At 41.7% G+C, this 12157-nt stretch overlaps 1 protein-coding gene across 2 annotated transcripts in view; it reads right to left on the minus strand.

Annotated features, from left to right (window-relative positions):
• Window positions 1-382: 382 nt before the first annotated feature.
• ZEB1 (zinc finger E-box binding homeobox 1) overlaps window positions 383-12157 on the minus strand; it is a 730328-nt gene continuing 718553 nt past the window's right edge. For both annotated transcript variants that reach the window (XM_029588597.1, XM_029588596.1), the window contains one exon: window positions 383-3278. In XM_029588597.1, the coding sequence (XP_029444457.1) occupies window positions 2752-3278 (527 nt within the window). In that variant the 3' untranslated portion in view covers window positions 383-2751. The remainder of the gene's footprint in view (window positions 3279-12157) is intronic.

The raw sequence follows: 12157 nt of genomic DNA on the forward strand, positions 1-12157 counted from the left end.
AAACATCGATCTCCACTTGTGAAGTCAAACGTTTGACTTCACAAGTGGAGATCGATGTTTGTGAATGTTGTGTCTCCACTTCAATAAAGGATTAATTTTAGACTACAGGCATCTATTCTTTTCTTTTCATCCTATATATTTATATATATATTACACTTCTTTTTCTGCTTACCTTTGTACAGCAAACACTTGCCTTTACTCTATTGTGTTCCACAAACATCTTAACACTGTATCTGTGGGCAAGTAGAGGACTAAAATCAATGCATCTCTATCTGTCAAACAGAATTCACAGCAAAGACTTTGCTTACTGTACTAAAATAAAAGGCAGTGACTCGGGCTTGTTGACATATTTTATTGTGAGATGGGGAATCTGGTTAAAAAAAAAAAAAAAAAAAAAAAGGAGAATCCTAGAAAAATGACCATGATGTGACAAGGAACTTAAAAAGGAAGAATTTTTTTTTTAAACTTACATACATGAATACAGGAACAAATTGGCACAGAAATGTTAAACGCTGTTCCCACTTCTCAACAATGTTCATAAGATTATTCTAGTTTGGTTTACTAAGAAAATGACAGTTTTTATGGTTAGGCTATTCTTTTAATAAAATTGCAGCGCATCATGCTATTAGTCACACAGTGAACTTCAGAATTTAGGCGTTTCATATTAAAAACCAGGTAAAGGATAGATGAACTGATTGTAATTGTAAAACTAATACATTCCCATTTTATCTGTTCTACAGTCCAAGGCAAGTATAAATGTTAACATAACACTGTTAAATCAAATCTCAATGCAAGAGAACCAATTGCATCTCTACTTTAAATCTTATCAACTTTCCAAATTTTCATACTAAAATATATTATTGTATTAATACAAACTACAGTATTATACACTACACTGTGTAATAAATAAAGAAATATAAAAATAAGACACATAAATATAAAAGTTTTCTAAAACTAAAAAGGTACATATGTCAGTAAGAAGGGTATTAATACTGCCAGGTTTGAAGACATACAGTACAAAATGCTGCACAGGATCTATAAACTAAAAAATAAAAATAATACTGATAGGTAAAATCTGCTAACATGGCTGTTAAATGGGGTCCAGAATAACTAACATTTGACACAAGTCACGATTTTCTAGTGTGTTAAAAAACAAACTGTTATACAGGCCATGCTCCTAAACTTCACTCTTAACCTGGAATTCTCCAGTTAGAGTTACTGAATTGTAATATAATCAGATGAAATTGGGGAAAAAATAGAAAAGTGTAATAGGCCAGAAACTTGGCATTTTTACCCAACTGCAAATGATCATATTTCTTGATATAATAAACCTCACTCATTCGACAATCCCCAGATTTAGGGCCTGAATTACTAAACCTTTCCCCCACCCCAATACACAGAACTAGAAGAAAAAGATGGTAAATCAGGCCCTTATAGGTGCAGTTTAGGTTCATGGTTTTTCAGCCTTTACATTTAGGGTCCCCAAACTCAGTCCTCGGGGTTGCAACCCATTGAGTTTTCAGGATTTCCACAATGATTATGCTTGAGACCTATCTGCATATAATGGAGGCAGTGCATGCAAACAGATCTTATGCATATTCATTGTGGAAATCCTGTAAACATAACAGGGTTGCAGTCCCCAAAATTGAATTTGGGGACTCCTGCTCTAAATGATGCCTTCTGTTCATTTCTGAAAATGAGAGAGACCTGGTAAAGTAGATTAAAATGCCTCATTGTAATTTTATAATTACAGAAATTCAAGTTAATCGTTTATATAAAATATTTGGCATAAAATGAAGTCTATCAGAGCTGTTTTTGGCATGCCAATTCATATAACACTTGTTTGTCCAGAGTGATTTTAGAATTTCAATACAAATGCTAGTTATTGTAGCCCACACACTGAACAAAGGCTTGCAAAAGCCTTTAAAATACTGAAAAATGGCACTTGCAGCACACAGGTCTTGCATAAGGCCAAAGGAGATACAAAGCTTCATATCATATCCTTCATATTTTACTACCTACACAAACAATTACAAACACTGATTTCTGTCATCCTTGCCAGTATTAGCACTGTTAGTCCCTGCAATTAAAACTCAACAACAATCTTCTTCACTATATTTTAACCTCAGTCCTTCTATAAGCTGCTTTCTTAAGGCTAACAATACATTTTAAATGATAATAGGCTAAACTACAATTCCTTAATGTTATAAATTGCTACCTTTTATAGTTTGAATTTACAAAGGTAGTTGGTACTGTTAGGAACTGCATTATCTGCATAAGGGAATTCTGTAGTGCAGACATTTGCACCTTATTTTAACATAATAAAATACTGAAGCGGACTTAGTAAATGTTTTTACCGGCAATAACAAAAAATAATTACAGAACTCTCCCAACTGTACAGCTTAAAAATTAATGAACATAGGAAGGAAAATTAATACTGATAAGAGAAATGGTGCCAGATGTGTGTAATAAATCAGGTTTTCTACAACCTGGTCCATATTAGCTTTTAGAGTCCTGTTTCCATTGTTTTTTCACAAGTTGCTTCATGGTACAAACTTGTTTAGTAACTTTGAAAATTGCTGTGAAAAATTACTAAGTTTGAGGTCAGGCACACCTGGATTTTTTTTTTATACACAGTAGTGAACAGAAATCACAGTATACAAGCTACTGTGTTTCCAAGAAAAAAATGTAAAGTAGAGAAGAAACTTCATTACCAATTCAAATTTCTTTTCTTTATAGAAAAAATACCAGCTAAGCTTGGTTTGTTTTTTCTTCTAACACCTGCTTATCAATCTTTGTTATTTCTTGTTCCAAGTTGCTTACTTCATTTAAAGTTACCTCCTCCTTCATAGTACCTTCACATTTTTCCATCTTACTCTCCTCTTCAAGTGCTTTTCCACATTCTTTGTCTTCCTGTACTACATCCATGTCTTTGTCCTCTTCCTCCTTCTCACTGTCATCATCTTCATCCCTGTTTATACTCTCTCTCTCATCCGAGTCAATTTGAGATGGAGATGCCCTGGAATCCACATGCTCATTGTTTAGGACGTCCTGTCCAGCCTCCTCCTGCTCAGTACCATCCCTCTCTTCTGCTTCTCTCTTACAATAGGAGTAGCGGTGATTCATATGTTGCGAGTAGGATCCAGAGTGTGAAAACCGCTTGCCACATTTATCACATTGGTAGGGCTTTTCTCCAGAATGAAGACGCATATGCTCAATCAAATGATGTTTGTGTTTAAATGCTTTTTTACAGATTCCACACTCATGAGGTCTTTTACCTAAAACAAATCAGCACAGTTATGCAACAGTATTTATTTAGTTAGGATCTAAAAATACATTATGTAGTATTCCTGGAAATCAATCTGATTATTCAAAATAATTGTTTTCACTTAATCACTACAGATACTATTACCCTGAAATGAAAACATTCTGTGAGAACAGAAGATTAAAAACATGATTTGCTGCAAAAGGCATAAAATCAATTTAACCATCAGGATTAGACCAACATATTTGTGATCAGAGTCTTAGTACACTTATGCTTACTACATATCAAAAACACAATCACATACACCCAACAGTAATTAACACAAGTTTTAAACTTTGTGTGTGTATGTTAATAAGGGGTCAGTGCACCAAAGTGTGTGAATGCTTTGATAGTATTAATGTGTGTTAAAAGCGCTAACACACACCTTCTAGTTTATGCACATTAACTGTTTTTAATTGTGAATCTCAATGCAAAAACCATGCTAATGAGGAAAAGTATGCAAAGCAGCTCACTAACTATTAGTTCAATGAAAATGTGTTAATTGCTCTGCACACATTTTAAAGCTAAAAGCTTAACTAGGTGCAGTTAAGCTTTTGCAATAACATCTGTAGGTAAACTTTACATATACCTTACTGTCTGCTTCATTTGCATGACATTAACATTGGCTGTTAGTACACATGTTGAAGTCAGCACATTTTAATACATTGACCTCTTTATGACCAATATATGTGCATGTATATTTCTATGTAAAAACATATTCAATAATTATTTTATCATTTGATTTGATCTGGACAAAAATAAAAATTAGTTTGAAGTAAGATTTGAAATCTATTCCCAGATTCCCTCCCTTGTTCCCTAATTTTGAACTCCTATCTCAGACTACAATGCCTGGGTAGTTCAGGTGTACTTCCTTCCCTCCCTGGCTTGAGCATATAACCTTCATGACGCAGCCCCAATATAAAACATTCTCAAACTTGAAGTATCTTGATTTTTTTTTTTATGAGAAATGTTTTCATTTTTTTTAATGTCTATTTAAATAATCACCACATGCAATACCTAGAAAAAAATGGACAAACAGGTCCTGAAAAAAGCTGTAATTCCACAACAGACATCTTATCTGACATCACAAATAAAGCTATCCATATGCGAAAGGGTATTTAATAATTACTCTCTGAAATGAGTTTGTTTTAAAAATATAGATTCATGATGGGCCACATGCTGGAATATGTAAGACTTCATAAGTTTAAAAATACGGACACTTACAGAAATTCAAGTTCTGCTGCACTATACACAATGCAAAGAACTACTCACTTGATCCAATTGCTACCTCTATCAATCTACAGTGAACATTCCCAAAAGAGAAGAGGGTAGGATATATGAATCCAAGAAAAACCTTACTTTCAGTGCATAATTACAGGTAATTCAATACTCTCTGGAAAAGCATTTTTATAAATTCACATTGATTAAGACAAGCAAGTTGACAAAAGATCCTAGACATGAGCTAAAGGCAGGAAGACATCCTGAAATGTAAAGAGATTCAGACTGAAGACGTAATCAGCTTTCAAGATGCTGATAATGTAACAAGCTTAAACTCTACACAGCTGATGTATTCAATTATATATGCTCCACCAGCTTTATTAGCAGCAAAAAGATTGCAGTTTTTTTGATGGATTGAGCAAGTTTATTAATAAATAGGATGAATGTCATTTAAATTGGGTATTTTAATATACAACAAGATAATGGTAATTCATCAGCAGCAGCTCAATTTTTAGATATGAAGGCGGCATTAGAAATGAAACAAATGATAAAAGACCCAACCCATCATGGAAGTCATACTATTGATTTCACTAGTTAGGAGGAAATGTGTAGAAAACACGCAATAGAGCAGATAAATGCAGTTTCATGGTCAGATCATGGTGCAGTAATGGGGAAGTTTCAAGTGATGGGTGGTGGAATACATTTTAATAAGAGGGAGAAGAAATTTCATGCTAAAGTAGAGATTACTAAATTTAAGCAAGAATGGGAAAGTATTTCCATAATTTCAATGTGGAGGAATTAACAACTCAGTGGTTTGAATCTTTGAAAGGGTTTACAATAAAATAGCACCAGAAAATGCTATGATGGTGAATCGAAAGTTTCCATGGTACTATACAGTATAAAGTCCTCACAATTATTCATAACATGATCCATAACAATATCAGAGAATGGCTGAATGCCTCTGTACATTTATATGCACAAAATAGGAACTTAAGACCTGCCAATAAAGGCCTTCTGCAAATTCCATCATTACATGGAACACACCTATGTGAGGTTAGAGAAAGGGCTCTTTCAATCGCTGGACCTAAACTTTAGAACACAATGCCGGTTGTACTACGTACACAAAGACAGCAAGCAATTTAAAAAAGATCCCAAGACATGGTTATTTATTTTAGTATAAGACACACAGTAACAGCAGGTCAGGAGAAACAGCTGAACATAATTCTTATTGCAATGATTTTATTGTAACTAATAGTATGATATGTATAGATTCTAGATTTTTATATATTATTTTATTGTAAACCACCATGATTGTTAATTTCAGAATGACTGTATATAAATAAATAAATATGAAATATATATGAAAAATACTGTCATGCATTGAGCATAATGAAAAGGGATTACAGAAGAAATGGAGTAACTATAACAGATGAGAATATTATAATATAGGATGAAGCTGTTTGAATATAGGAAAGAGGTTATTATTGTAAGGAATAGGTTTTCTTACGAAAAGATTAATAAATCAATCAACCTTGGGAATTGTTTATGATGGTTAAGTCAATGGTTGGAAAGTGAAAGTGTAATCATATGAAGGACATGGATTGTAATATTTTAGCAGATTATTTTGAACAGAAATTTTTATTAATCCAACAAAGTTTGCCAAGTAGCTCAGGGTGTTGAGGAAAGTATAGTGGAGATAGGTGAGAGTGACTGGACTGAGTTCAGATTGATGAAGGATGAGGATGTGCGGCAGGTAGTTAAGTAAATAATTATGGGCTGGATTTTAAAAGCCCTGCGCGCGTAAATCCGGCCAGATTTATGCGCGCAGGGCACTCACGCGCTGGCGTGCCTATTTTGCATAGGCCGCCGGCGCGCGCATAGCCCCAGGATGAGCGTAAGTCCCTGGGCTTCGTAAAAGAGGGGGCGTGTCTGGGGTCAGGGGGCAGTTCGGGGCGGGTCAGGGGGTGCGGCGCCGGCTCGGGGGTGTGGTCAAGGCCTCCGGACCAGCCCCCGGGTTGGGTGATGGCGTCCCAGCAGCCCGCTGGCGTGCCTAGATTTACACCTGCTTTCGGCAGGCGTAAATCTGCCAACAAAGGTAGGGGGGGGTTAGATAGGGCCGGGCGGGGGGGTGGGTTAGGTAGGGGAAGGGAGGGAACAGGAAGCCGGGCTCGGCGCACGCAGGTTGCACAAACGTGCACCCCCTTGCGCACGCCGAGCCCGGATTTTATAAGATACGCGCGTATCTTATAAAATCCAGCGTACTTTTGTTCGGGCCTGGTGCATGAACAAAAGTACGCACGCACGTAAATTTATAAAATCTACCCCTCTATGTTCTCCATTGGACCCAGTGCCATTTTGGACTGCTAGTGGGTTATCCACTGAAATGTATGGTATTATCCTCCAGATTATCAATAAATCTTTAGCTGAAGGTACAGTTCCGGAGGTCCTAAAAGATGCACTGATTTGCCCCATTGTAAAGATACTTTTGTTTCTCAGTTAGAGATATCCAACCTCAATCCAATTTCAAGCTTATCTACTATTGGAAGATTTTGGAAAAATGGAAAGCCTTACAATTAAAGGAATATTTAGAGGAAAATTAGAGCCGGATTTTAATAGATACGCGTAGGTGTAGATTTGTGCGCACAAATCTACGCCCGATTTTATAACATGCAAGCGCAGCCGCGCGCATGTTATAAAATCCAGGGTCAGGGCGTGCACACTTGTGCACATCAAGCCCTAGGGGAGCCCCGATGACTTGCCCCGTTCCCTCCCCTTCTGCTCCCCCCCCCACCTTCCCCTCCCTAACCCGCCCCCAGCCCTATCTAAACCCCTCCCTTACCTTTGTTAAATAAGTTGTGCCTGCCTCTGGACAGGAGTAGGTTGCGCGCGCTGGCCGAGTGCCGGCGCGCGATCCCCCGGCAGAGCCAATGTGCCGGAGGCCTCTGTCCCGCCCCCAGACTGCCCCACCCCCTCTTTCAAGCCCCGAGACATACGCGTGTCGTCGGGCCTATGCAAAATAGGCTCGGCGCGCGTAACCCTTTTAAAATCCACCCCTTAGGTTTTAGATGATTACCAACTGGGATTTCGAAGAAACGAAATGATGGGACGGAACCTTTGTTTGTGTCGGTATTTGATTTTTTTGTATGGAGAAATGGATAGGTGTAACAATAATACTAGTACAGCTGGATAGATCAGCAGCATATGATTCAGTGAATAATGAGCTATTATTAAATCAATTACAGGGGATATGGATTTCTGCTATGGCATTAAGATGGTTTATATTCTTCTTGACTAATAGAACTGAAAGTATAAAGATGGGAGATAGCAAATGTTGCTTACCTGTAACAGGTGTTCTCACAGGACAGCAGGATGTTAGTCCTCACATATGGGTGACATCACAGGATGGAGCCTAATCATGGAACACTTTTGTCAAAGTTTCCAGAACTTTGACTGGCTCCTACTGGGCATGCCCAGCATGGCACTAACCCTGCAGCCAGCAGGGGTCCCCCTTCAGTCTTATTTAAAAGCTACAGGCAGTGCCGAAAAATAAAATAATAAAAAGTTATGAACCCAACACTGCGGGGCGGCGGGCGGGTTTCGTGAGGACTAACATCCTGATGTCCTGTGAGAACACCTGTTACAGGTAAGCAACATTTGCTTTCTCACAGGACAAGCAGGATGGTAGTCCTCACATATGGGTGAATACCGAGCTGAGGATGTCCGAACATGCACCAAATGTACCCAAAGGCGTGCAACAGGCACAACAACTGGGGTGGAATTTGGAAGAGGGCATCCTGAACCCCACCGGGCAGGCGGAAGGGTGTTGGTACGTCACGTTGTAAACAGGTTACGAAGGACAGACTGGCCGAAGATGGAATCTTGTCTTCCGGCTTTGTCCAAGCAATAGTGGGCTGCAAAGGTGTGGAGAGAACTCCAGGTGGCAGCCCTGCAAATGTCAGGAAGCGGCACCAATCGTAGGTGTGCTACTGAAGTCGCCATGGCCCTTCACAGAGTGTGCTTTAACAAGGTCTTGAAGTGGAATGCCCGCTTGCTGATAGCAAAAGGATATGCAGTCCGCCAACCAGGAGGAGAGAGTCTACTTACCCACAGGCTGCCCTAATTTGTTAGGATGGAAAGAGACGAACAATTGAGTGCTCGTCCTGTGGGCAGCTGTACGGTCTAGGTAGAACGCTGTACGGCAGCTGTACGGTCTAGGTAGACTTAGTTTTTGGGTACTTGCCAGGTTCTTATGGCCTGGATTGGCCACTGTTGGAAACAGGATGCTGGGCTTGATGGACCCTTGGTCTGACCCAGTATGGCATTTTCTTATGTTCTTATGCTAGAGTCCATTTACAGTCAAGGGTATGCAGAGCCTGCTCTCCTGGATTGGAATGGGGCCTGGGAAAAAAGGTAGGTAGTATGATGGATTGATTTAGATGAAAATCTGAAACTACCTTGGGTAAGAATTTAGGGTGAGTGTGGAGTACTGCCCGGTCCTGCAGAAGTTTAGTGTAAGGTGGATAGGTAACTAGGGCCTGTAATTCACTAACTCTGCGAGCTGAAGTGATTGCCAAAAGGAAAATCACTTTCCATGTGAGATATCGAAGTTCACAGGAGTGAAGAGGCTCGAATGGTGGTTTCATGAGCCGACCCAAAACCAGGTTAAGGTCCCAAGAAGGGGCCGGAGGACACACTGGAGGCTTGAGGTGAAGCAAGTCCTTCAAAAAAACGTGTTACAAGGGGTTGTACTGTTATAGGAACATCCCCGACACCTTTATGGAAGGTGGCTCCCTCACTGACATGCATTCTGATGGAAGAAGTTTTTAGACCTGACTCTAACAAGAGCCAGAGATAGTCCAAAAACCTCGTGATTGGACAGGTTTAGAGACCACTCTTGCAGTTGGAAGGTGCGACTCAGATTGTCTGCCAACACGTTGTCCACTCCCGGCAAGTAGGTAGCCCTGAAGCACATCGAGTGGGAGAGGGCCTCCGCCCATATCTGTGCAGCTTCCTGACACAGAAGCTAGGAGCCCGTTCCTCCCTGCTTGTTGATGTACCACATGGCCACCTGGTTGTCCTTCTGGATTAGGATGACTTGATTTGAGAGGCGATCCTGAAATGTCCTGAGAGCATATCTGATTGCTCGAAGCTCCAGGAAATTTATTTGGTGTTTGGCTTCCTGATGTCATGATCTCCGTGGGGAGTTAGCAATCTTATGTGTTCTCCATGAGGAGTTAGCAAACTGTTGTCAATGCTCTGTAGAGAAAGCTGGGAGTTAGCAATCTGATAGAAAGCTCTGTTAAGCTGGTATTTAGCAATCTGCAGTTATTTAGAATAGTTGTGGCTGGTTCCTTGGACCACCCACAATGGGATTTCCCCGAAGGTGACCAAGGCCTTGGGGGAAATCCCGAGAGGGACCACTGGTGAGACAGACACACATTAGTTCTTTTATTAGACAATATAGTAAATCACCAAAGGTGGCAGTAGTGAGCTGGAAGTGCCCGGCTGGACTGTAGTCCCTCAGGTATTGGAACAGCGATGCCAGGGTGGCTGAGCTGTAGAGAAACTAAGACAGTGAGTAGGCAATATATGAAGAGTTCTGGAACAAGTCCTTGATGGTGACACTCACACAATAGTCTTTTAAGGCAGCCCAGGAGATGGTATACATTAGACCCTCGAGGAGTGAGTACCTGGACTCAGGGAAAGCTCCGAGAGATAGATGGAAACTCATAATGTTGTAAGCAGCGATGACTTCTTAGCAGAAGTGGTATTCAGGAGCAAGTCCGGGACTGGGGCCCTCGAGGAGCGAGTACTGGTTCCGGACTGCGACCTGAAAACAAAAAGAGAAAGCGAGGACCCCCAAGGAGCGGGTACCTCTAGTGAAGTCCGAGGAGGCAGAGTAGCTGGGTTTGCGGAGAGCAAATCCCATCCGCAGCGACCAGGAGGAAGCGAACCCTTACCAACTCATCTTGTTAGCGAAACCTGAGACCTTAAATATCTGGAGCTGGTGACGTCATCTCTGGGGAACGCCCCAGAGGTTCGCGCCAACGCTGGTTCATCAGTTGGGTTGCGCGCGCTCTTAGGCATCTGGTCAACATGGTGGCTTGCAGCGTCGAGCTGGTCTGGGAATGCTGGAGGAGGATGGCCTGGAGACACCGCAGCAGCTAGCCTTCCATCAACCCCGAAGGGAGTCACCAACGAGGTAAGGTGGGCAGAGCAGAGACGTCTGACAGCGACGGACACAAAACTTCCTCTGGAGACCAAGATCCTTGTGTCTGCAGATTGGCCACATGGGCTCCCCAGCCGAAGTTGGAAGCTCGGTGGTGAGAGTTAATTGAGGGTCTGGAGCCTGAAAGGGCAAGCCTTGGAGGAGATTGTTCTGATTTCTCCACCATGCAAGAGACTGACGGAGTGGGTCGGTTACGCGGACAATGGTCGACAGGGGCTGAATGGATTGAGTCCATTGTGACCGTAGAGTCCACTGCGTGACTCTCATGGCCAATTGGGCCATTGGTGTGATTTGAACTGAGGATGCCATGTGTCCCAGGAAGATGAGAAAGTGGCATGCAGTCGCGGAGTGCTGAGACTGCAGCTGGTGTGCAAGAGACACGAGAGTGAGAGCTCGTTGTTGAGGTAGAAAAGCCTTTGCCTGCAAGGTGTCCAAGTCTGCCCCAATGAACGACAAGGTTTGAGATGGGACTAAAGAGGATTTGTCATAATTGACGAGAAATCCTAATGTAATTAGAATGTGTAAGGTTAGATTGAGGGACGACAGAGCAGCTTGCTGAGTGGGAGCCCTGATTAACCAATCTTCTAGTTCTTAGGAAGGCTGCAACCACTATGAGGCATTTTGTAAAGACTTGTGGCACAGATGCTAGGCTGAATGGAAGCACTCGGTACTGGTAGTGCTTGTGGCCTACTAGAAACCTCAGGTATTTGCGATGAGATGGAGTTATTGCAATATGAGTGTGTGTGTCCCGGAGGTCGAGAGAGCAGAGCCAGTCTCCTCTTTGTAGAAGAGGAAGAAGTGAGCCTAAGGTTACCATCTTGAACTTCTCTCGCTGGAGGTACTTGTTGAGGGCCCGTAGGTCCAGAATAGGACGAACGCCTCCCGATTTTTGGGGGATTAGAAAGTACCGGGAATAGAATCCTAGGCCATGCTGAGAGTATGGTATGGGTTCTATTGCCTTGGACTGGAGAAGGAGGGATACCACCTGATCCAGAAGGATGGAGTGATCGGATGCTCTCCACGTCAGTAGAGGTAGGGAGTCCGGTGGTATGGAGAGAAGGTTCAGATGGTATCCTTGAGCAATTATTGCCAGTACCCATTGGTCTGAGGTGATTGAGTGCCATATGTTGCTGAAGTGGCACAACCGACCTCCCACTGGTATGTGAGGCAATGGAAGCTAGCTGCTGCTCTCTAGGTAGAAGTCAAAAACCTGAAGCGGGACCTGGTTGAGGAGCCACTTGCGTTTTTTGTTTCCATGTCTGACGAGACTGGGTTTTTTGAAAAGATCTTGTGGAACGGGATCTGGCTGGAGGCGGGTAGGATTTTTTTGGGCAGAAGAATGACGTCTTAGAGTCTTTCCTAAAAGGCTGTTTAGAAGAGTAGTCAGAAGGCATCAGAGAGAGCTG

The sequence above is a fragment of the Rhinatrema bivittatum genome, chromosome 2 (genome assembly GCF_901001135.1).
Source record: "Rhinatrema bivittatum chromosome 2, aRhiBiv1.1, whole genome shotgun sequence".
NCBI lineage: Eukaryota > Metazoa > Chordata > Amphibia > Gymnophiona > Rhinatrematidae > Rhinatrema > Rhinatrema bivittatum.